A 27,657-nucleotide genomic window follows, 5' to 3' on the forward strand; every position below is an offset into this window, starting at 1 on the left:
TTTTCAACTCTAACTTACGAAACACTATTATTTGATTATTTACGATTTTAAAACGCGATAATCAAATAATTAACATGAAAATGCAACCCTATACACCCCTATGTGTATTAGTATATATGGATAATTAGAAATTACATTTAAATCCCTAATTAGAGGGTAAATTTGGATAGTATATTGGAAAATTACAAATGGTATGTAAACTTGAGGGGGTGGAAGTGTAAATTGAGGTTTGAGTTTGGGTGTTGTTTAATATTCCTTGGGGCTGAAACGGCAAGAATTCTCATGTCTTTTAGTATATAAGCATAAATATAAATTGTTTTATATCAATATTTTATAGATACATATATAGTGTATATTTATATTTATATATATTATATAATATATACTAGTGAAATGACCCGTGAAATTACGGGTTTATTTAAACGAAACAATTTAATGACATATTTTAGGTATTAAGTGAATGTAAATGTTAAAGTCATTTGTTTTAATGACCCGTTTGACTAAGAAACTTGTCGTTGTTTTTACAAATATATAGAGACATGTATTTTCGCATACATATGTAACGTAATTAATTTCGTAAAAAGAATTCATATTTGAATATTAATAATATAAGAGTTATAATTATAATTATAATTCTTATATCAAAAGTAAATAATAATAATAAAGTTCGCTCAAAGTTGAATATTTATATTTTAATAATAAAAATTATTATTAGTAATAATAATTGTCTTTTAAATTTTTTTAGAAAATTAAAATTACAATTTAGGAGAGATTAATATTTTCTTTTATAAAAGATTTCGTATTATTTTTTTAATTAAATTAATATATAATTATGACATCATCATTATAAAAATTAAAAAAGTAATTAGCTTTAAAATAATATTATTTATGACATCATCAACATGGCCTAAAAAATTTTCTTTTTATTTTTTGATTTTCTTTTGTAAAGGAAAAAGCTTATTTATGATGTCATCATTTTAGGAATATAATAGAATCTATAGATAGATAGATAGATAGATAGATAGATAGATAGATAGATATGCATATTTATATGTATATTATATATTATTACTCCGTATATTATAGGGAGTATATAAATAAATGAGTATAATAATGAACGTATTGGATCTTTTATAGTCTTTAAAATAGTATATTTCTTAAAAACATTTTTTTATAGCAATACAAATCTAATCTTCTAATCTATCTATTTATGTATATGATAAAAAAGGAAATAAATACGTAAAAAGTAAAATAATCCAAGTAATAATAAGAATAGAAAAGAGAGAGAGAGATAATTTAAACACTTGAGGAGTGCTTTGAAAATATTGATCGCCCAAGGAGTTACTTTGTAGTTTCTTAATATTTAGAAGGGTGCCTAGCATAAAAGTTTAGGGTTAGAAAACCCTTTAATCGATATCTTCCCAAACTCTTTATCTCCAATTCTCCATCTCACTCTGGTACATATATTAGGGTTCCATAAACACTCATTCAAACTGTCATCATCAAATTAGGGATCCAACAATTCAAGACTTGTACGAATTGTTGCTGTAGCGAATGATGAAAATCACAGGTATGTTCTGCTTAATTCCTTATTTCATAGTTCATACACATAAACCCTAAATTTATTTGCGTTTCTAGCATGCAACGGCTTAGGGTTTAATACCCCGTAAACCCTAGATATACACAACACATTATCTACATAACACCTGATTTTTTCTTCCCCGGATTTAGTCTAGTGTTTGTTATCGTAATACACCACATAATCTCAATTGCGGCATATGATGGCTAAATCAAGGTTTGTAACTCGTTTTTCTTTAAACTTTTTTTTTGCGTGTTAATTTATAGGTTAGTATTAAACAATTCTTTATGTTCAAACAATTCCTTTTTTGTGTGACGTGGAACCGAGTTAAGCAATTGTGTCGGTTTCAAGGTCCTATACTTAGGGCCAAGTTATCTATTTATTAATTTTATTTTATTATTCAGTGTTTACTTTGAATTAGGATAAATAATTAATAATTAATATTTTTTTCTTATTAAGTTAGGGTTAGGTTTATTTTATTATAAATACCTTGTACGGTTTGTTTTATGTTATTAGTTGTGAGACGAATGCATAAATGAAACTTTTCGCAAATATGTGATAGTGTTCAAGTTTTCCACCTTTTTATTTTTTCACCAATTAGTCTTCAACTACTTTTTGGGGCTCGAGTAGAGCTGTGGTCATCTTTTTCCCTTTTTTCAACTCTATTAAATCTTTAACTTGAGGCTGAAAAGATTTCGTACGATTCTAACTAAGTGTACTACACTAAACTTTACTAACTTTACATACACTTTCTTGTTTTAATTTATCAGATCCATAACTTTAATCAACATAGGCTTAAAAACCCAACTCCAACCACCGTTACTACTATAATCAAAATAGCCTAAGGTTCTGCTTATATATGTGATCTTGTTAACGTCCTCGGTTAATGCATCACTAACAACAATAAAGAAATCTATTCTTTTTAGTCTTCAACGCTAAGGGTGATCTATCTCTCAACCAAGCAACTTAGCATCATTTACACCAATTTTCAAAGTTACTCGGTAGTTTGGTTAACCCGATTTTTTAGTGTATCATGAATTTAAGATAAACGTTCTTTTACAGTGACAATGAGAAATTGGGCCTAGAGAAACTTAAGAGTTATTGGATAATAAAAAAAAAACAAGTCTATGAAGGGAATTTCTGTGAAAGAAGTGTAGATGTGAGACGAACTGGTAATGAAATTTTTTAAAAATATACCCTAGCTTGACGGTGGGTGAGGGTTGCACAAGTATCCGTTCCTGTTTGTGGAGTTTAGTTATTAATCGAAGATAATAAGAGTTGTAGGTTTCATATCAACTTTGTATATGTAAAATACACGAACATGTAAATACTGTATTCATCGATGTGGTTGGTAATGAAATAAATGAAACGCGTTGCGTTAGAATGAAAAAACTAATATAAGAAATAGTCAGAGGGTCAGTCATATTCACGAGAACAACTGGACACACATGAATCTCAATCCATTCAATATTTTGGTTGTGAATCGCAATTACCCGATGTAAAGTATTAACGAGTACTACTAGAGGTAGGTACACTGTTAAATGTATAATTTATGGTTTTGAAGAGTTAAAGTTTGTTTATTTTTTAAAATTATGCTATTATCTATATGCTTGCGACTTCTTTGGGTTATTGAGGATAATGTTATACTATTCGACAAATCGGTGATACGAATATAAGGATGGACGTAAGAACTACGGTGACCTAAACGCGGTTGACGAAACAAATCTACTGTCTCTTAAAAAAGTTCACATAAGATTAATGATAGAAATAAAAAAAAACTTGTGAATCAACCTGCCTCGTAGATTTGTGTAGAATATTTGTATGTCTAAAAACTGAAATCTACCTGGCAAATCTACTGGGTAGGTTGGTTCATTTTTTTGTTTTTTTTTTTTATCATATAATGAATCTTAGGTGATAGTTCCTTTGAAAATTCTAGATTTTTTTCGTCATCTTTAAATTCGTGTTCTCCATTTGTAATAAAGGTAAGCACTATCCTCGATAACCCAAAGTAGTCGCAAGCTGATAAATAATAACATAGTTTCACAAAAAATCTTTAAAACCATAAATTAGACCTTTAATAGTGTACTCCGGTATTACTCGTTAATACTTCGCTGCAGGTCATTCCGTAAAACATGTTATTTTGTAACATATTCAGCAGAATGTGTCTTTTGCTTAGTAAAATCTTTATATATATATATATATATATATATATATATATATATATATATATATATATATATATATATATATATATATATATATATATATATATATATATATATATATATATATATATCACGTTACAATAATCCTACATGTCAATCTCTCAATTAATGTGAATTAAATTTACACACTTGTCAATTTTTCAATTAAACTAGATTAAATAATATCTCTCAATTAAATTTTTATATAGGTTGAAATTTACCTTCCATACTTATCATACAATTCAAATATATTTACTATAATTATTTTTTTAGTTTTTACGTATTAACTAAGGGTAGTATTTTGATTCCAATAGAAACTACGATCCCATAAATAATTAAAAACACCTAATAATGGAGATTATCAACAATAAATAAATATAATAAAAAAAGCATGGAGTATATGATGAGGTAAATATAATGCCATATATATTTAAAAACGTACGGAGTACAGGAATTTTGATATTCAATCTGACTTTGGAGTATATCATAAATAATTAATCAAAACTAGCCTTTTGATTATATTGAACGGGCTCTAAACCTTAGTAATATTTTGATCACGATCACGGATTTGATATTTAATTTGACTTAAACAATAGGGAGTATATTATAAACTAATTAATTATAACTACCTTTTTAATTGTATTTTTAACGTTTATGTAATTTACGGGCTCTAAACCTTAGTGATATTTGACAACGATCACGTATTATTTGTAATATTAATATTATTCTTTAAATTAAACGACACATTATTAATAATTAATCATAACCAGTCTTTTAGTTGTATTTTTAACGTCCATGCAACGTAACAGCTCTAAACCATAAATTATTTTTTTATTACGTATTATTTGTACTATTATATTCCAACTTAAGCAATACATTATTTAATAACCATACTAAATGTAACAAAGGCGGTGTATTAATTTTCAACTAACTTGACTCTTATATGTACTTGTATACTATTGTTATATAAATTCACCCTTAATTTGCAACTAACCATCTCAAAGTAGTCCAATGGTTGGACCTGTGATGTCATAGATTAGAATCTTATTGTAATCCTGAAAGAGTTGAAAACAGCAAGAAAATATTTCTGATGGACTGCGTATACTAGAGTATGTGGTTAAATTTCCTACCCTTCCCGAGTAACCAGTATAGAAAAATCTTACATTTACATAAATTCAAGAGTTGTGAAACCGTACATCTACAACTTCCGTCCAACGGACGGGCTCATAAAACTAGTATATATATATATATATATATATATATATATATATATATATATATATATATATATATATATATATATATATATATATATATATATATATATATACACACACACACACACACAAAGTACCCTAAATGATTAACTAGACATTTACATTCCACATAAATTTCATATAAGAATTTTAACTAATCTATGTAGATATTTAGTTACTAAAATCAAAATTCAAAAACCATCATTACTATAGACAAGTCATCTTTAGTATATTTTAAATTGATACTTCTGTGCGCGATCCGATAAAACACGTATGATTTGACCAACTTCCGGTAAATACAATTTCACGGCAGGTTGTCTAGATTGTCATCATTTTGAAAATTCCTGGTATTCCCTTCATTGGTAAATATGTAGCAGAGTATACACGTAAGTTCAACAACATCTCCATCTGACATAAAAAAGGAAAACGTTCTTGTTAAACAGTCAACGTGCACATGACGTGCAGAATGAATAAGAGTCAAAGATAAATAAAACCAACTTTACTAATAGAATTCGATTACAATTAGATAGCAGATATCTAAGAATAAAAATGCAATATAAATAATTTAAAACAAAATGTTAACAGTAAACCTTATATGAAGTTACTTCTTGGCATAAACTAATGTCAAAAAGTTTTGCTGAATCCCCAATTATCATTACATTACGTGTATTCAAATTTGTAAGAACTCTTCTGTTGAATATAGTCAATTCCTTTCACGAGGCTCTTGATTTTGTTTTGATATGCTAATGAATATATTTGGTCACTATTCGTGAAGACCCTAATTACATAATATTTAAAGTCTCATTGCAGAACTGGAAAGCGAAGATGAAATTACCATCATTACAACGTTATGTACATCACAAACTCACAAAATTATCACATGAATCAGAAAGTGAAATATTTCGACATTTACGTTGAAAATTTTCATCTTGTTCATCTAAAGAGAGACGTTTGCATGCGACTGGGTTTTCTCGATACTCCTTAATTAACACTTAATTGACTAAATTAGTCACCCTATTTTCCCAACAGAAATTCTTTGAAAATGACGCTGATAAAAATAATTTAAAAAATGATACTTTTGGATATATATATCTATATATTATACTATGTAAATTTTTAATCATTTTTATTAGTGTCATTTTTAAGAGAATTACTGTTGAGGAAAGGAGGGTGATTAATTTAGTCAATCAAGTGTTAATTGGGGAGTTTCGAGAAAACTCAGTCACATGCAAACGTCTCTCTTTAGGTGAACAAGATGAAAATTTTCAACGCAAATGTTGAAATATTTCCGTTGATGATTCATGTGATAGTCTTGTGAGTTTGAGGGATACACAACGCTGTGATGATGGTAATTTCATCTTCGCATTCCTGTTCTTCAATGAGACTTTACATGATTATGTAATTAGGTCTTCACGAATAGTGATAAAAGATATTCATTGACATATCAAAACAAGATCAAGAGCCTTCTGGATGGAATTGTTATACTCACCAAAAGAAATTGGCTCTTACAAATTTGAATACGCCTAATGTAATGATAATTGGGCATTCAACAAAGATTTTGGACACTAGTTTATGCCAAGAATTAAATCCAGATCTGAAAGGTAAATGTTTATTGTTAAACATTTTGTTGTAAAATTATTTATATTGCATTTTTATTCATGGGTAACTGCTATCTAATTTTAATTGAATTATGTTAGTAGAGTTAGCTTTATTTATCTTTGACTCTTATTCCTTCTGCACGTCATATGCACTTTGACTGTTTAACAAGAACGTTATCCTTTTTTGTGTCAAATGAATATGTTGTTGACTACTCTACTACATCTTTACCAATGGAGAGGATGCCAGGGATTTTCAAAATGATACAACTTAGAAAATCTAGTCGAGAAGTTGTATTTAACGAAAATTGCTCAAATCATACGCGTTTTATCGGATCACGCACAGAGGTATCAATTTAAAATTTAAATTTAAAATATATACTAAAATGATGGCTTGCCAATAGTAATGTTGGTTTCTGAATTTTGGTTTTGGTTTCTAAATATATCTGCATAAATTAATTAGAACTCTCATATGAAATCTATGTGGAATGTAAATGTCTAGAGTGTGTTAAAAAATAACATGTTCTACTTTAAATTACAAGGTACACTATCTTAACATGTGATTGTTAACAATTAACATGTGATTGTCACTCGAACCAATATTTTACCACATTCTGCTGAATATGTTAAGCAAAAGTACGGGTCGGGTAAAATTTCATACTCGCTGGCGGGTCATGGGTATCTCTTATGTGTCACGGGTAAAATCCGTTCCGTAAACCCGTGACACCCGTTTGAGAAATTCGTGGTTATACCCCTATACCATAATATAGTTAGACGATAATTATAATTATATTCCGAAGATTTATTGCTTCTTGTCGATTCATTTACCAAAGTTGATATGTACCGTATATCTAGTCCGGTTATTTAATTCTAAATTAACCAGCCATATTCTTAACTAGAAAGTGGTCCGGGGCGCGCGCTGCTGCGCGTTGCCCGGTTTTTTCTATTCGACTGTGATAACATTATATGTACATACTTTCAGAGTGGTTGCTTCTACTACTACTGTTGGTATTACAAAAGAGTGTTTGTGTTTTAATTCCAACAATATCACATCACATAGCAAAATATAGCGTATCGGGTTGTTATCCTGGTACGCAACGTAAAGATCAAACAAAAGGGTGTAGGGGCTTGTTTCACCGGTTGTTACTCCTTTTCTTTCTTGCGCTTTATGACATCTCTTCCGCAAACATAACTTCATTTAACATTAAAAAAAATCTGAACAGCATGTGAACTGCAAAATCTAAAACCGATAGAAATAAACAAATGATTATTACATTGTTGATACGGATTACAATAGCACGACTTTTACTGATATTCGGTGACTCAGTAGCAGTCTCGAGAGCGGTCGTTTAGCAAAATGGTTTTTGTTTTAACCTTTTGTTAGTATGTGATGTACTTTCTCACAAAGTAATACGGAGTACATATATTGATAGGTGGAACCTGATGTTTTAGAGTTCCAAACTCACGATGTTCTTTCAATTAACATATATCATCAAACATTCTTCTCTTAGAGTAAAAAAACACTAAATTACACTAATTACACTATAGCGATAACACAACATAGTGCCTACCGACGGGACCCAAGATGGACTAATAAGGTTACTTACATTGTGCTTGCAGTTGCAACCAAGAAAACAAACAATATCATCATCATCAGGGACTATCATCACACTGGAATTCGAAAATAAGAAATCTATATCCAAATAATGCGTGACTTCTATCCTTATAAAAAGTATCGATTATGACCCATTACCTAGGACATCCAGCTACCCGTTTTGCCACATTTAGAGAGTATAACAACTGATTGCCTTTGTTTTTAAGTACTCTAACAATAATGTCTTAATTGTCCAATTCGGTAATAAAATTCTACATCTTTTTGAAAATTGGCTTGGAGTTCAGAACCAAAAATATGTGGCCAAATAATACCTTTTCCATATAAGCATATTTTTATGTGCTATTGACAAAACATATATTTATTAATGATGCATCAGGCATCATCATATGCTCCAAAAATTCTCCAAAAAAATAAAATAAAAAATTAATAAATTGCTGGATACCTAATGAAGATATAGGAGTTATCTTTGCAAAAATAATGTTATTAAATACAACAGTATTATCTACTAAATTTCATTATAAAAGATGTTATTTACTTTAGAACTCTATACTAACATTTATTAGGAGACAATAAACATAGTATTTGGTAATAGTGTCCATCAATTATTATGCATTCTCAGGTTACATGATCAACCTCCTACTCTTATTGTACTATTATTACTCTTCAAATATTTATCATTTTTATGAAACAGAAGTTGGTCCATAACCTTTTTCAATCAACAGTTCATGATCAGTTTGTAAAGTTCTTTAGGCGTATGTTTAGATTGCAGCTTATAGATACATTTACAAATACATATATTCATATATTATATATACATATAAATATATAAAACCGAAAAAATAACATATGTTTGCAATCATTCAGTTATATCAAATGTGAGTAAATCAATTCAGTTTATATGTGAAGAGCACTATATATATTTGTATATGTACATATGTGGTCCAATTATGGCATCTGAAATAATAATTTAAATAAGAAGGTACAAGATAAAGCATTATAAAAACAAATGAAAGTAACAAAATTGAAAGTACGTACCCTTGGAATGTTATTCATTCGACTGGTTCTCTGATGCTCTACATTCCAGTTTTTATGATACAGTTTGTGTATTATGGCTCTCAGGTTTGATCTTCCTGTGGAAGAGTTTGACAATGATAATAAGTGTTAATTAAATTGGTAACCAAATAATCGATATGTGCAATAGATTGACGGTACACACATTTATGTGAAAATAGCAGAAATAAAAGACCAGGAAATCCTTGATTTATATTGATGATTCAAACACGCTAAAAATGTATATTATTCAATAATAATCAAAATTTGTAGGTGCACTTTCAAGGTTAACAAATTAATAGTAAAACAAACCTCTAACAACAATTAAGAAAATAAATTATAAAACAGAAATGATAGATTTGAACAACTTCAGGCAAGACAAATACTAAATAACAGTACTAATACAAAGAAAACAAATATCCACTCTGAAATTACGACTACAAATACCATGAATGCAATACATTTGCAAATGGTTCAACAAAATCTTAAATCACCAAACTTAATACATAAAAACTGTTGTTCAAAAATAGATACTTTGAACACACCTCAAATCCCCAAACTTTAAAACACCTCAAATCAACTTATTTTCCAAAAATCGCAAGTGTTTCACCCAAATATCAAAACACTAAAATAATATTCAAGAACCATCATTTAAAACACACAAAATTAAGCATATGAGTTACAAAATAAATCAAACCTGAAGATATAATAGCAGAAGTTCCATAAATCAAAATTGTACGGAGTATGACTGAACTTAACTGTGGTTATAAAAAATCTTAAAACCCCCATTGTTCCATTACAGAACAACCGTAACATAAATCGAGCAATTTAAGAAGTAAACGGCCATTGAAAACCCTAACGGGAAAACCCCTAAATTGTCGGTGACGAAAGGAAAATAAATAAAAAATTACCATGGATGAAGATGATGGCGATGACAAAGAAGAAGAGACATTGATTTCACTGAACGAATTAAGAAATCCACGGAGGAAGAGATGACGATTGAGGAAGGGGTGTGTGTTTTTTTTTGTTTTTTTTTTTTTTTTTTTTTTTTTTTGTGGCGTGAAACATATACGGAGAAAGGAGAAAAAGGAAAAAGAGGTAAGGAAGAAACAGTATATCCAGACCTAAATCCATGCCTACTTAGCCAATCAGAACCCACCAACTCCTCTCAAACGACACAAAGAAGGCTAGAAACGACAAACCCCTTTTGGGCTGATATAGTTATTAGAAATAGAAATTGGTTCCTTTTATCTAATAAACTGTAGTAAATAGTAATCTTCAAAACCATAAATTATGGGAGTTGATATTTCCAAACACTTATTTGATAGATCCACCTAAATTGACAAATTTACCTTTAATGATATGTTATATAAATTTTCCATTTCAAAATTATTTAAGAGTATTACTGGAAAGTGATAACAAATATGTTTGGATTTGTCAAAAACATGGTTGGAAATATCACCACCCCTGAATTATACTTTAGACTTTTAATAGTGTACTCCGGTATTACTCGTTAATACTTCACAGCTAGTTATTCCGTAAATTTTTTGTGGAATTATCCACTATAAAAATATTGAATGGATTGAGATTCATTTGGGTCTGGTTGTTCTCGTGGATATGACCGACCTTTTTTTAATATATTTATTCCATTAAATTTTGCCATTCTAACGAGTAGTGTGTTTCATATATTTCATTATCAACCACATCAATCAATACAACATTAACGTGTTCGTGTAGTGTACATTTACAAAGTTGATACGCAACATGTCACTTATTATCTTCACTTGAAAACTGAACTCCGCGGACAGGAACGATACTCGGGTAATCCTCACCCACCGTCAAGCCACGGTATTGTTTCCAAAAATTTTGTTGGAAGCTTCGACGAGCCCAACACACCCACTATAGAGGACCTAGGTTATACTCACTCACTACACCAACGCTTTGACGTTGGTTAGCCTTTAATTTTATAAATCCTTAGTGCACAATAATACTTGGGCGACAGTGTCGACCATATATCGTTCAGGCGGTATAACCGACCATATATCACTTAGGCGGCAAAGCCGACCATATAATAGATACAACACAAGTGCACTAAGAACTTAAACACAAACTGAGGCTTAACCGGGAAACTTAACAAAGAACACTTTTATTAATACAAAATACAATTACAATATTACTTATATGTTTTCTCTTCTCTAACTCACACTCTTCTTACTTCCTCACAACTCTCACACCTTCTTACTCCACTTACTCACACCTTATATATATATATGTATATATATATATATATATATATATATATATATATATATATATATAACTCACAAATGAAATCAACACCCATATTTATACTACTCCATGAAAACTTCTACACACTAGATTTTTCCATGGATAAATATCTAGATATTTTTACCACTGTTATAAAAGTTAAATTGGATGTTAATTTTATTATTATTATAGATATTGTATAGTAGATTTTTTGAGTATAAATATGTGTGTTATGAGTTTATAAAAAACACACTAAATATATTCTCTCATATTCTCTCATATTCTCTCTATATACTTATTAGTCTACAGTCAAGAACTAGACCACTAAAGGTAGTTATAAGCCTACTGAATTATAACACGTTATCAGCACGAAGTGCTCCGTATAATCAAGGTTTATCTAAGCAAACACACGTCACTAATCAAGGTAAGAAATTATCTAACTTTTATTAACTTCACTAACATTTATATTTATGTTATTTAAGTTATATATGGTCGGTTATACCGCCTGAATTATATTTCTGTAATCTAACTTTTATTAACTTCACTAACATTTATATTTATGTTATTTAAGTTATATATGGTCGGTTATACCGCCTGAATTATATTTTCTGTAATCTAACTCTTATTAACTTCACTAACATTTATATTTATGTTAATAAGACCTCATGATTGTACGCAACACGTCATTTGACAATACGGTACTTTATGTACGCAACACGTCATTTGACAACACGGTACCATGGGTCGAGATTAATTCCGATCAATACGAATACGATGGGGTCTTTATATGTTATCTAACATTTATGATTACTTATGCAATTAATCATTATTTATTTCATGCATACTAATGTTTATTCTTAAAAGTAAATCTTAAAAGTTAAAATAAGAAAAAATAGTTTGTATTTTTATTAAAAGTAAATCTTAAAAGTTAAAATAAGAAAAAGTAGTTTGTATTTTTATTAAAAGTAAATCTTAAAAGTTAAAATAAGAAAAAATAGTTTGTATTTTTATTAAAAGTAAATCTTAAAAGTTAAAATAAGAAAAAGTAGTTTGTATTTTTATTAAAAGTAAATCTTAAAAGTTAAAATAAGAAAAGTAGTTTGTATTTTTATTAAAAGTAAATCTTAAAAGTTAAAATAAGAAAAAGTAGTTTGTATTTTTATTAAAAGTAAATCTTAAAAGTTAAAATAAGAAAAGTAGTTTGTATTTTTATTAAAAGTAAATCTTAAAAGTTAAAATAAGAAAAGTAGTTTGTATTTTTAAGAAAAAGTAGTTTGTATTTTTATTAAAAGTAAATCTTAAAAGTTAAAATAAGAAAAGTAGTTTGTATTTTTATTAAAAGTAAATCTTAAAAGTTAAAATAAGAAAAAGTAGTTTGTATTTTTATTAAAAGTAAATCTTAAAAGTTAAAATAAGAAAAGTAGTTTGTATTTTTATTAAAAGTAAATCTTAAAAGTTAAAATAAAAAAAAGTAGTTTGTATTTTTATTAAAAGTAAATCTTAAAAGTTAAAATAAGCAAAAGTAGTTTGTATTTTTATTAAAAGTAAATCTTAAAAGTTAAAATAAGAAAAAAAATCTTGTCCTTTATATTACTCATACGCGTTTTGATATAGTGACTTTATTCGTTAACGTCAACTAACGACGTTACAACGGTCATATATACATAACGGTTGTTAACGTCAACTGAAGACGTTACAACAACTATATTTTTCAAATATAAAATAAACATCTCCGTTTTTACATTTTCACAAATCAATCTTCATTTTTCAGATTACTACTCTCAAAAAGTTTTTGTAAAAATGATTCACACAAGGATGATTTTTCCTATTGTATTGGTCATATTAACTATCATCATTGTTGCTAATATACCACCGGGTGAACCTATATTCTATCCTGCCCTTGTGGTTTTATTATTTGTAATCATACCATTATTCTGTTGTTTGCTACTTATGAATTTAAAATGATTCTAATTTCATTTTATTATTTGTCTATGAATAGAAGTTGATTATGATTATGATTTATGTTATTCATCTTTTTGATAATAGAAAATGTCGAATTTGAAAAGGCTTAAATTTGCTCATTTAGAACAAGTGGGAACAACTACTTAACATGGGTTATGAATGTAGAAAAACATCTCGAATCAAACGGTATTTTAGAAACCCTGAATGAAAATAACAATTATTCCGAACAAAAGAAAGCAATAGTAAGTATTTTTCTTAGCAAACATATTGACGAGTCCTTAGAATCTACATATTATATGATCGAAAATCCAAGTGTATTATGAAAAATACTCAAAGATAGATACGATATTAATTATCAAAAAAAAATAAATAATAATAATAATAATAACGGTGATCCATGAAAGAATAAAATTAAAGATTTTAGTAGACGCTCTTATAAGAATTTCGGAGATTCTTATTAATGATCTGGTAACGTGGATCATCAGTCTAGTATTTCTTGAATACATGAACATCTTGTTTAGCTCTACAAATAAGTCCCAAAAGAAAAGAAACGAGAGTGAATCTGTTGACAAATCTTGATTAAATTAACCCTGAGCTACCTTGAGACTTGAATGGTTTGAATTTTCTAAGATGCCTAGTTTTTTTATGTATCACTCATAAATAAATGGTTTTAGACCATAACGCATATGTTTTATTAAGTGTTATCTTTTATGTACTTCAGATTATAACTTGTTTGCAGGTAATATAATTTGATTATCTTGCTGAAATATAACTCATTATTTGCTTATCTTATTTGAAGTTTTAGTATGAATCCTGCAGAAATACAACATCAATTAAATGGTAAAGACCTATGTATTGCAGATAGTAGTAACATACACACTATGATTAAATCTAAGAAATATTTCATTGATTTAAATCAAATGAAGGAATTATAAATACTATATCAGCTCTTGCAAACTTGATATAAGAAACGAAAAAGGCAAAATTTCATATTACCAAATGGTACGAATTTTTTGGTAAACAATGTCTTGTTTTCTCCCAAATCAAAGAGAAATTTGTTAAGTTTCTCTGATATATATCATAATGGATATGATTATCAGTCAATGATAATCGAAAATGAGAAATATCTATGTAGCACCGAAAAGCGCATAGGATTAAAAGCGCATATGATAAAAAGCGCATATGATGAAAAGCGCATCGCATATAATTAAAAGCGCATATAATGAAAAGTGCATATGACGAAAAGCGCAGCACATATGATTAAAAGCGCATATGGTGAAAATGATATATGATGAAAAGCACATATGGTGATTAATGAAAATCACATATGGTGATTAATGAAAAGCACATATAGTGATTAATGAAAAGCACATATAGTGATTAACGAAAAACACATATGGTGATTAATGAAAATCACATATGGCGATTAATGAAAAGCACATTGAGAAATAATCACCAATGTTTCTTGAAAGAATTCAAGGGTATATATATAGACCAATTCATCCATCATGTGGACCATTTTTCTAATAGACGCATCTAAAGCATGGTCTCATGTTTGTGTGTTATCAAGCCATAATATGGCATTTGCAAAGTTTCTTGCACAAATTATTAAATTAAGAACACATTATTCTGATTACACCATTAAAAGGATGAGACTTGATAATGCTGGTGAGTTAACATCTCAAGCTTTTAATGATTATTATATGTCTACAAGGATTGTTGTTGAACATCCAGTTGCTCATGTGCATACACAAAATTGGTTTAGCTGAATCAATAGATAAACGCTTACAGCTAATAACTAGACAATTAGAAATGAGTACAAAACTCTCAATATTTATATGGGGACATGTAAATTTACATGATGTGACATTAATTCGCATTAAATCAAGTGCAAGTTATAAATATTCTCCATTACCAACTTAATTTTGGTGGAGACCAAATATTTTCCATCTTAGAACATTTGGTTGTGCAGTGTATTTTTAATTGAACAACCACAACAAATGGTTCCTCAAAGAAGGATTGAAATATATGTTAGATATGAAACATATTCAATCATAAGATATATTGAACCCATGACGGGTGATGTTTTTATAGCAAGTTTTGTCGATTGTCACTTTAATGAAACATTGTTCCCTATATTAGGGGGAGAAATGAAATATAAATAAAATGATGTTTCATGGTGTGAACATCAATTAAGGAATATTGATCATCGCACAAAAGAATGCGAAAAGAAAGTTCAAATATAATGCATATGCAAGAACTTGCAAATTAATTACTTTATGCATTTAAAGATACAAAAAATAAGTGACTAAATCGTATATACCAGCAGTAAATGCTTCAGCTAGAATTGAAATTACAAATGCTGGCAATAATTTCACTCATGAGTCTTTGCTACGGCAGAAACGTGGGAGACCAATTGGTTCCAAAGATAAAAATCCTCGAAAAAAAAAAATCAGCTGATAATGAGGTAAAAGAAAGTGTTCAAGAAGAACTACAAATCAATACTCCTTCTGCAGAGGAGATTGATGATGTCAATACGAAATTTTCAATCAATTATGCACATTCAAAAATATTATGGAACCGAAATGAAATGAAAAATCTTGATGAGATATTTTCATATAATGTTGCATATGACATCATGAATGATGATGATGATCCAGAACCAAAATCAGTCATAGAATGTCAAAATAGACATGATTGGGATCATTGGAAAGGAGCAATACGAGCTGAATTTGAATCGCTCAATAAAAGAAAAGTTTTCGGATCTATCATTCTCACACCTAAAGATGTGAAACCTGTGGGATATAGATGGGTTTTTGTGCGAAAAAGAAATGAGAAAGATGAAGTTACAAGGTATAAAGCTAGACTTGTAGCTCAAGGTTTTTCTCAAAGACCAGGAATTGATTATGAGGAAACTTATTCTCCTGTTATGGATGCAATTACTTTTAGATACTTAATCAGCCTGGCAGTTTCTAAAAATTTAGAAATGCATCTCATGGATGTTGTGACTGCTTATCTTTATGGATCACTTGATAGTGATATATATATGAAGATACCTGAAGGATTTAAGGTATCAGAAGCAACCAATGCAAAACCCAAAGAAATGTACTCAATCAAGTTACAAAGGTCTTTATATGGGTTGAAACAATCGGGTCGCATGTGGTATAAACGATTAAGTGATTACTTGATAAGCAAAGGGTCTACCAATAATCTTATTTGCTCATGTGTTTTCATTAAGAAAACAACATCCGGATATGTGATCATAGCTGTTTATGTTGATGATCTTAATATCATAGGTACAAATAAAGAGATCCATGAAGCCATTCAACTTCTAAAGAAAGAATTTGAAATGAAAGATCTCGGAAAAACCAAGTATTGCCTTGGTTTACAAATTGAACATATGCCTAATGGTTTACTTGTACATCAAACAACATATACTGAAAAGATTTTAAAACGTTTTAATATGGACAAGGCAAAACCATTAAGTACTCCTATGGTTGTTAGATCACTTAATGTTGACACTGATCCATTTCGTCCCTGTGAAGATCATGAAGATATCCTAGGACCAGAAGTACCATATCTTAGTGCAATTGGAGCTCTTATGTATCTTACAAATTGTACAAGACCTGACATTTCTTTTGCAGTTAATTTGTTGGCAAGGTTCAGCTCAGCTCCTACCAAAAGACACTGGAATGGGATCAAACACATATTTCGATACCTTCGAGGAACTACTGATTTAGGATTATTTTATTCTAACGAATCGAAACAAGATTTGGTTGGTTATGCAGATGCAGGTTATTTATCTGATCCACATAAAGCTAAATCTCAAAATGGATATGTATTCCTAAATGGAGGTACCGCAATATCATGGCGTTCTCAAAAACAAACACTTGTTGCAACATCATCAAATCATGCCGAAGTGATTGCATTACATGAAGCTACTCGGGAATGTTTTTAGTTGAGATCAATGACACAACTCATTACTGATTTTTGTGGACTAGAACGCGATAAAAGTCCAACAACTATCTATGAAGATAATGTAGCTTGCATAACACAATGAAAGAAGGGTATATCAAAAGTGACCGAACAAAACACATACCTCCTAGATTCTTCTCATACACTCAAAATCTCATTAAGGACAACAAGATTGAAATGAGATATGTTCAGTCCAGCAAAAACTCTGCTGACCTTTTCACCAAAGCACTTCCAACTGCTATTTTCACAACACACATTCATAATATTGGCATGAGGCATGTTCAGAAGATGTAACAATTCAGGCGTTGCCTACTTGAGGGGGAGTCAACTCTATGCTGCACTCTTTTTTCCTTAGCTAAAGTTTTATCCCAATGGGTTTTCTTTAGCAAGGTTTTTAACGAGGCAGTACTAGTTATTCTCTAATAAAATTGTCATCCAAGGGGGAGTGTTATAAAAGTTAAATTGGATGTTAATTTTATTATTATTATAGATATTGTATAGTAGATTTTTTGAGTATAAATATGTGTGTTATGAGTTTATAAAAAACACACTAAATATATTCTCTCATATTCTCTCATATTCTCTCTATATACTTATTAGTCTACAGTCAAGAACTAGACCACTAAAGGTAGTTATAAGCCTACTGAATTATAACAACCACATAAAAATATCTAGATTTTTTCATTTTAACATCTAGATTTTTCTTCATACATATATATATATATATATATATATATATATATATATATATATATATATATATATATATATATATATATATATATATATATATATATATATATATATATTAATATCTAGATATTTCTTTTATATTTTAATATCTAGATATTTATATACATTACTAATTCCATATTATCTAAATTTGCATTGTATTTTAACACTTCCCCTCAATGCAAATTTTCTTCCAATGATGTCTTGCAGACCATTCCAAGTGCTTCTCTGAATTTTGTAAACTTTGGTTTACTTAGGCTCTTGGTGAATATATCTGCAACTTGTTCATCTGTCTTTGTTGGCACCATCTTGATCTCCCCTTCAAGGACCTTCTCGCGAACATAGTGATAATGTACTTCTATATGTTTTGTTCTTGCGTGAAAGACTGGATTCTCTGCTAGACGTATAGCTGATAGGTTATCACAGAAAAGCTCTACTTGATAGTCTGTTGATTGATGAAGATCTTCCATTAGTTGTTTCAACCATGTAATTTCTTGTGTTGCTGATGATGCCGATCGATCTTCTGCTTCGGTGCTTGATAAGGATACAGTTGGTTGTCTCTTGCTGCACCATGATATTACTCCCGATCCAAGACTAAACATGTATCCAGTTGTTGATCGTCGTGTATCATAGTCTCCAGCGTAATCAGCGTCACAATATCCAGTCACGTGACATTCTTTTGTTTTCTTGTACAAAATGCCAAAGTTAATAGTGCCTTTAACATACCTTAAGATGCGTCGTACAACATCAAGGTGAGGCTTCTTCAGATTGCTCATGTATCGACTAACCACTCCAACTGCATAAGATATGTCTGGCCGGCTTAGTGTGAGATAAATAAGACTTCCGACCATCTTTCGATACATGGTAACATCTTGAAGACTTTTTCCTTCATCTGCTCGTAGTTTTGTATTCGGATCCATCGGAGTTGAGATAGGTTTGCAATTAAGCATTCCGTACTTATGTAAAAGATCTCGCGCATATTTCTGTTGTCCCATAAATAATCCTTCTCTTTTCTGCTCTATTTCGAGCCCAAGAAAATGTTTGAGTTCTCCAAGCTCCTTCATATGAAATCTGATAGACAGATTTTCTCTTGTTCTTTGGATCTCCTCATAGTGATCTCCCGTGATGATTAAGTCATCCACATATACTAGCACTATGGCTAGTTTTCCTTGATCTTGTTTCACAAATAAACTAGAATCTGAAGGAGCAACTGTGAAACCACTTTGTACTAAGAACTCGCCAATCTTCCCGTACCAAGCTCTTGGAGCCTGCTTCAAGCCGTATAGTGCTTTCTTTAATTTGCAGACATGGTCAGGATGGGACTTGTTCTCAAAGCCTCTTGGTTGCTCCATATAAATTTCTTTGTCAAGTTCTCCATGTAAGAAAGCGTTCTTGACATCCATCTGCCACAGCTTCCAAGATTTGCTAGCGGCTAAAGCTAGTAGAGCTCGAATTGTTGTGATCTTCGCCACTGGACTAAACGTTTCTTCATAATCCAGCCCATATTGTTGAGAAAAACCTCTAGCAACAAGTCGAGCTTTATACCTTTCAATGGAGCCATCTGATCGAGTCTTCACCTTGTAAACCCATTTACAAGATATTGGTTTTACATCTTTTGGCTTTGGAACTAAACTCCATGTCTGGTTTTCTTTTAGTGCATTAATTTCTTCTTCCATCGCTTTCTGCCATTCTTGACTTTGTGCTGCTTCTTCATAAGTAGAAGGCTCAATAGGTATTGATTCATCCACATGAGCAGCATTGGCATACCTCGGATTAGGTTGCCTCGGCCTTGTTGATCTCCGTAATTCTTGCACATGCTCCTCGGCATCCATTTGGCTTGGACGAACCTCTTCGGATGTAGATTGATGTACCCCAGTTTTCCATGGACTCATTTCCTTAGAGTACGATCCATCTCCTTCTTTAATTGGATCCAATATCTGCTCTTTAGGCTCTCTTTTTTCTTCTGGACCTTCTTCTAATCCATGAGATTCTGGAAGCTCTATCTTTTGAGGTGACCACCATGAAGAAGCTTCATCAAATACCACATTTCTTGAAGTATGATACTTTCCGGTATTTGGATCACAACATCTCCATCCTTTTCTTGATTCATCATAACCGACAAAAATGCACCGAATTGCCTTTTTATCAAATTTGCTTCTTAGATGATCTGGCACGAAGACGTAGCATACACATCCAAAATCCTTTAGATGGTTGACGGTTGGCTTGATCTTCCATAATATTTCATACGGTGAAATATGCCCCAACTTTGTTTGTGGAAGCCTATTTATCACGTATGATGCCGTTCTCATACATTCAGCCCAAAATCGTCCTGGCACATTCTTACCATGAAGCATACTTCTACAAGTTTCGGCAAGGTGACGATTCTTGCATTCAGCGACTCCATTCTGTTGTGGAGTATTGGGACAAGTTAATTGTCTTCTAATCTTGTGCTTCTCAAGATAGATATTGAACTCAGTTGATAAATATTCTCCTCCATTATCTGTGCGTAAGCATCGAATCTTAGTATTGAGCTCACTTTCTACCTTGTTCTTGAACTCTTTAAACTTTTGAAAAGTCTCCGACTTTTCCTTCATGAAGTAAACCCATACATACCTTGAGAAGTCATCAATGAATGTCACCATATACTTCATACCTCCAAGTGATGTTTGTTTCACTAGGCCGAAGACATCTGAGTGTATGAGCTCTAGTGGTGTCTTGGACTGATGCGCTGACTCCTTGAATGGCAATTGGTGAGCTTTGCCAAATTGACATCCAGCACATATTGTATCTGTTCGGATATTAATTTGAGGAAGCCCATTTACTATGTGTTTTACCATCATCTCCTTTAACTTGTTGTAGCCCACATGCCTAAGACGTTCATGCCAAAGATCAGACATCTGAGTGTATGAGCTCTAGTGGTGTCTTGGACTGATGCGCTGACTCCTTGAATGGCAATTGGTGAGCTTTGCCAAATTGACATCCAGCACATATTGTATCTGTTCGGATATTAATTTGAGGAAGCCCATTTACTATGTGTTTTACCATCATCTCCTTTAACTTGTTGTAGCCCACATGCCTAAGACGTTCATGCCAAAGATCAGCCGTCTCATTTTTTCGAGTCTTATCCACATATGCTGTTTCAGCAGATAGTACATAGACCGACTCTATTCTTCTTCCTTGCATAATTGGATTGCCAACCACCTTCACTCTCTTGAATACGGACACATCTTCTGGTCCAAAGAGCACATAATTCCCTTCTGCTGTCAATTGTGGTACTGACAGTAAATTCTTCTTTATGCCAGGGACAAGATACACCTTCTCGAGTTGGAGCTTATGAGAGCCGCCTTCATTTGGAATTATTGTCTTTCCAATGTGAGAAATAGATAACCTTGAATTGTCGGCTGTCAACACGACTCTCTTTCCTTTGTAATCCTCCATTTCTTGCAGCTTTGTCCCATCGTTGGTCATATGATTTGAGCACCCAGAATCGATGATCCAATCATCTTTGTAGTTTATTTTTGACTTTAAAGTTGTTGTAAGAGCTTGATCATCTATGTCAGCTTCAACAGAGAGTCCAGCTTCTGCATCCCATGTTTCCTCATTAATGGTTGCTTCGAATGTGACCTCTTTCTTCTCATCTCTTGCGGCGGACACATTTTCTTCGAAAGTTCGCCTTCTGAGGAATCTACAATCTCGAGCAAAATGACCCTTCTTGCCACAATTGAAGCATTCACCATTCTTTCTCTTATCATTTTCCCCGTATTGTTGGCGATGATCTTTTCATCCTTGTTGAGCTCCCGTTGAAGCGTTGCCTTTTGATTTTGGGTGACCCTTCCACCCATATGTCTTACTTTCTTTCATCGCCTCTTGTCTTCGAGATGTTGCTTTCTTCTTATTGGTGAAGAGTGCCTCTTCTTCGCCTTTTATGCTTACTTCATTCATCTGCTTGGCCAATGCCTCTTGATTAGCCAATAAATTCTCCAGCTCTATTAATGATGGTGGAGTAGGCCATCCTCTCACAGCGGCTATAAATCCATTATACTCGGATCTTAAGCCATGGATGATAATTCTCTTCATCCTTGCATCACTCACTTTCTCTTCAGGAGCAAGTTGAGATATCTCACGACAAATAGATTTCACCTTGGTAAAATACTGAGAAATAGATAGACTTCCTTGTGAGATACCTGTGAGCTCATTTTCCAAGAGCTGGAGGCGTGCTTCATTCTTCTTTGAAAATAATTTTTCAAAAGTTTCCCAAGCTGCCTTTGGTGTTTTCTCGTCACGGATGTGCTCCAATAGATCCTCCTCGATTGTAGTCTTCAATATAAATAAAGCCTTCCCGGCCTTGATGTTCCATTTTCTTAAGGCTTCAGCATTTTCTTTCGGTGGAGGCGTTGTGTCACTGCCAGCAACTATTTTCCATAAATCCTGTCCTTGTAGGTAGGATTCTATACAAGTCCGCCAATAACCATAGTTGTGGTTATTGAGACTCTTGATTCCACTGCTCGTACTTGCAAGATCTGCCATTATGACGTCCAACGTCCAATAAGCTTGGTCCCTGACCGATGAGCTTTCACAGTTCCTAACTGTGCTCCGACAGAATCTCCCTTAGAGCTTCGGTGTTAACAAGTCGATGTAAACGTCCAACGTTTACCGATTTCCTCCACTAGAAATGGTCCCGAACGACCCGCTCTGATACCAATTGTTGGAAGCTTCGACGAGCCCAACACACCCACTATAGAGGACCTAGGTTATACTCACTCACTACACCAACACTTTGACGTTGGTTAACCTTTAATTTTATAAATCCTTAGTGCACAATAATACTTAGGCGACAGTGTCGACCATATATCGTTCAGGCGGTATAACCGACCATATATCACTTAGGCGGCAAAGCCGACCATATAATAGATACAACACAAGTGCACTAAGAACTTAAACACAAACTGAGGCTTAACCGGGAAACTTAACAAAGAACACTTTTATTAATACAAAATACAATTACAATATTACTTATAAGTTTTCTCTTCTCTAACTCACACTCCTCTTACTTCCTCACAACTCTCACACCTTCTTACTCCACTTACTCACACCTTACTCACAAATGAAATCAACACCCATATTTATACTACTCCATGGAAACTTCTACACACTAGATTTTTCCATGGATAAATATCTAGATATTTATACCACATAAAAATATCTAGATTTTTTCATTTTAACATCTAGATTTTTCTTCACATATATATATATATATATATATATATATATATATATATATATATATATATATATATATATATATATATATATATATATATATATATATATATATATTAATATTTAGATATTTCCTTTACATTTTAATATCTAGATATTTATATACATTACTAATTCCATATTATCTAAATTTGCATTGTATTTTAACAAATTTCGTGTCCTACATTTCTTTCACGGAAAGTCTTTTCATAGACTTTTTTTTTTGGTCCAGTAGATAGCCTCTTATCATTTTCAATTTCCAACAGTCACATATTTGCGAAAAAGAAACTTTTTCCTTGCATTTATGGTATAATTAAAAACTGGTGAACCAACCTGCTACATAGATTAAAAATTAGGGAAGATGATGATAAGTTGCTTATGTAAGTGATAGATTCCCCGTGGCTTTAGAGGCCAAAAAGAAGAATCTAGTTCTTTATTACTGTTAGCAATTTAGTAATCGAGGACGCCAACAGTACATATAAAAGCAAAATCTTAGGCTGTGTTGATGTAGTAATAATGGTGGTTGGGATTTGGTTTTTGAGCCTAAGTTGATCAAAGCTATGAAACTGGTAAATGGAATGAAAAAGGTGTACATAAAGTTTAGTGTGGTACATTTGATTAGGTTACTGCAAGAAAAAAATGAACATTGCTTCTACTCAAGCCTCGAAAACTAGAGAACAATTGCTTTAAAAGGTGAAAAAGTACTCAAACCGCCCCCACCAACCACGAAACTAGAGGAGACCAATCTGGCAGAATTCCAAGAAATTTGAAATGACTCCTAAGAAAAAAAACGACAACGATGACGACGGTCTGAAATAAATCTGTAGACGAGTTTAGGCTAGTCATCGGTCGACATCGTTCAAACAAGCCTTCCATGTCTGTTGAGAAACCAAACTCTACTATTAAGTCAATTACATGGGTAATTGAAACTTCAGTTGTATCGAGAAAACCAAGTGACTGCCTTTACGAAATTTTTTTTGAAATAGTAATATTTTTTAATATGTTTACAAAACTAGAAATTTGGAAAAAATCTTTACAAAACTAGTAAAACCGGAGTTTCAAACTCCGGTTTGGGCCAAACCGGTATTCCAAAGTCCGGTTTCTATCTACTTTGTCCACATGGCAGAGTGACATGGCAAACCGGACTTTGAAACACCGGTTTGCCACTTTTTTTTTTTCTTTTTTCTTTTTTTTAGGATTCTGGGATGAGCTTGTTTATTTGTTTTAAAAAAAAATTAATTGTTAATAATTGATATTCATCCCTTAAAAGAATTAGCTTATTAATTACGGAGTAATAACTATCTGAACTTTCACTTCTCAAACTACATTAAAAGAAGTTTCAAATTAGCTTGTTAATAATTAATATTCATCCCTTAAATCTAGAAAAAATAATTAAAATTTTTTTCTAAACAAATAAACGAGCTCATCCCATAATCCTAAAAAAAAAAATTAAAAAAAAAAAAAAAAAAATTTCCCACGTGGCAAACCCGTGTTTCAAAGTCCGGTTTGTCATGTCACTCTGCCATGTGGACAAAGTAGATAGAAACCGGAGTTTGAAACTCCGGTTTTACTAGTTTTGTAAAGTTTTTTTTAAAATTTCTAGTTTTGTAAACATATTAAAAAATATTACTATTTCAAAAAAAAATTCCTGCCTTTACACAAGCAAAACGCATGCAAGCTCAATACCATGTGCATGACAGCCTTAATATAATTCTTCACATATGACAACTAGTGAAACAATTGGTAGTAGGAGTCCTGGGTCCGTATCTATTGTTCAGCCAACAGGTCCTGGACTTATGACATCACTTACTTCTCCATCTTCTAGGGTGAATTATCAGTGTATATCAAATTTGAACCGGTAGAGTTTGATACAAACATTGTTGAGAGCTAAAGAAAGCATTGGGCGTGCAACAAGACATGCAATTGACTGCACCAAACATGGTATCACTAATGAGGTATGAAACGTCGTACATACTCATATAAACACATTAACATGTATGTATATATTGTTATACTAGATTATGTTATTTAAGGTAATGATGCGTGTGTTGGTTCTTTTAATGAGTTGTTATTTACATACTATAATTTTTTTTTTTGTTGTAGAAATCATGTTCATAATTATAATTATTATGGTGAAACTGTTTTTGAAAATGTCTGATTGGTTAGGAGTACATGTTTTTTTTTTTCTTGATTTATTCACTTGCAGGTTGTGGAATTTCTTAACCCGATATTTGAAAATTGAATCCAGCTTTCGTCGAAGAGTGGATGGATATTATCTTTCTAGTGGATGCCATTACACAATGCTTTCATTCACACAAAGGTAGGATATTGTAGTCTTTCTATAAAAATAGACTAGATATAAATATAAATTCTGTGGGTCATTTATCTTTTAAAACGAATCGAGTTACTTTTCCAGGCCACCTGGCTGAAATTAAAATGGAAAACGCCGTTTATGGAGATCCTTTTTTAATATCTTGGGTATATATGTGAATTTTTTTGTTGAACTATTTTTTTGCTAGTTCGACCTACCTTTTGGTATTCTCTGTTTAATCAAGTTTCTTACGGTTGCCAAGAAAAGCCCATTTTTGCATATTCGTATTGAAATGCATTTGGCACGCCCATTATTTTCATCATCTTATACACACGTCACAACCCATATCATTTTATTTTTCATTGTTTTCTGATTTTTGTCATGGCTTGCACTTTTACTAGTAACTAAAGATTTAAAATGCAAGCTGAATTTTGCCTTCTTTTTTCTTCCCTACTAGGGTTCATAATTTGTTCATTTGTAGCCACTTGTTAGGGCAAAATCTTTAACGTTGGTATACCTCCAATGCACACCTAATATTAATGTCATAAATTTTTAATCAATTAAGAGAATGATTATTCATGTCTGCTGCAATAACCATTTTTAATCATACTTTCATTATCATCATTCCCAAACATCTTCAAACAATTAACCATGAAGACGACATGAAATATAACTTTCCAATAACCACTAGAGTAGAGCATAAACAAAAGTGAAAAGACCATCTCAGAAGGAAAAAAATTGGATGGCAATAAGTTAATAATAATGTACACTTCTTCTATGGTAACAACTAACAAATAACGTTATCGATTAAAAGCTTGTGCAGGAGGACAAAAACCTCAATCAATGTAAGCTGCATCATTTTATTGGCCATTCAACCTGCTCCACCGTTCCATTACTTGTAATATTTCCACAATCCGTCCTTAATCTCATCAAATAACTGGTTCCAACCCCATGCTGAGTAACCCACAAAAAAAAAAAAAAAAAAAAAAAAAAAAAAACACCAGTAAAATTAGTCATAGACTGATTATGTAATTTTAAATTTTGAATTAAATTGAATGTTGCCGATTGGTCAAGGAAGTAGATGTCTGGTAGAACTTCAGGGTGCTCGTTTTTAAACGATTGTCGACTTAAAGAAACGAGTGGCAGTCCACGTATTATGACGGGACCACCGTAAGATAGTGGGGCCTCTTTCAATGATTCCAACCCATCCTCGATGTTAAGAAAGTAATTGAATTGAAAACTAATCGTTTGTATTGATATTATTGATAATATGATATGATACAAGCTTGAATTGGTTTTTACAATGAGATTTAGCTATTCTACTTATAATAATAATAAATAATAATGTTTGTACGCTAGTAGTTTTGCATATGGCTAGACAGATGAATGGGTCAGACGGGTTAATTCATGAACTGGATGATTATTATTATTTACTACTAGTATTTTTTTATTTTTTATTTTTTTTTAAAAGGGTGAGTATATTAACTTAACTTTCAAGCAAACGTTACAGGTCGGCAATGCTGATGCGGAGGAGTTTGTCAAGGCATTCCAGCATGATTACAGGAAACTCGTGTGTATTAATCTTCTATTCATTCCTCTTATTCCCATTTTACGTTGTAAATATTTAACTCAGTTTCGATCATTTGTTACATTTCAGGTTTTTGAAGAGCTATCTTTATCCGCTGCTCAACGCTTTGTTAACCGATCATCATGAGATTTCAGATCATTTCTTGCTTGCTTAAACATTTACGTTTTACTCTGCGAGTTTCAAAGTTTCATTTCATGAAAATACATGTTTGATAGGTCCGTTGTATTTAGTAGTAGTCTTTGATTGAAGTTGATCATGGTGCA

At 31.5% G+C, this 27,657-nt stretch overlaps 1 protein-coding gene and 1 long non-coding RNA gene across 6 annotated transcripts; one reads left to right on the forward strand and one right to left on the reverse strand.

Annotated features, from left to right (window-relative positions):
- Window positions 1–1,402: 1,402 nt before the first annotated feature.
- On the forward strand, window positions 1,403–27,657 carry LOC139859257 (uncharacterized). 4 transcript variants are annotated; one of them, XM_071848049.1, is made up of 6 exons: window positions 1,403–1,570; window positions 25,321–25,450; window positions 25,702–25,815; window positions 26,630–26,704; window positions 27,317–27,376; window positions 27,464–27,657. In XM_071848049.1, the coding sequence occupies exons 2-6, from the start codon at window positions 25,413–25,415 to the stop codon at window positions 27,546–27,548; spliced, it is 372 nt and encodes a 123-aa protein (XP_071704150.1). In that variant the 5' UTR covers window positions 1,403–1,570; window positions 25,321–25,412; the 3' UTR covers window positions 27,549–27,657. The 4 variants fall into 4 exon arrangements, with proteins under 4 accessions (XP_071704150.1, XP_071704154.1, XP_071704151.1 ...); XM_071848053.1 differs by having other exon boundaries at window positions 26,630–26,651; XM_071848050.1 differs by having other exon boundaries at window positions 25,744–25,815.
- On the reverse strand, window positions 7,520–10,332 carry LOC139858365 (uncharacterized). 2 transcript variants are annotated; one of them, XR_011762912.1, is made up of 3 exons: window positions 10,211–10,332; window positions 9,285–9,379; window positions 7,520–8,008 (listed from the first exon to the last, which is right to left on the reverse strand). It is a non-coding gene; the product is annotated as an uncharacterized lncRNA (long non-coding RNA). The 2 variants fall into 2 exon arrangements; XR_011762913.1 differs by lacking the exon at window positions 10,211–10,332 and adding an exon at window positions 9,997–10,201.

Source organism: Rutidosis leptorrhynchoides, chromosome 7 (genome assembly GCF_046630445.1).
Source record: "Rutidosis leptorrhynchoides isolate AG116_Rl617_1_P2 chromosome 7, CSIRO_AGI_Rlap_v1, whole genome shotgun sequence".
Lineage (NCBI taxonomy): Eukaryota > Viridiplantae > Streptophyta > Magnoliopsida > Asterales > Asteraceae > Rutidosis > Rutidosis leptorrhynchoides.

Bases quoted from the DNA above. Each gene is read 5' to 3' on its own strand.
- LOC139859257 (XM_071848049.1), top strand. From the start codon at position 25,413: ATGCAATTGACTGCACCAAACATGGTATCACTAATGAG. The intron at 25,451-25,701 runs GTATGAAACGTC...ATTCACTTGCAG, and splicing joins AACATGGTATCACTAATGAG to GTTGTGGAATTTCTTAACCC. The intron at 27,377-27,463 runs GTGTGTATTAAT...GTTACATTTCAG, and splicing joins AGCATGATTACAGGAAACTC to GTTTTTGAAGAGCTATCTTT.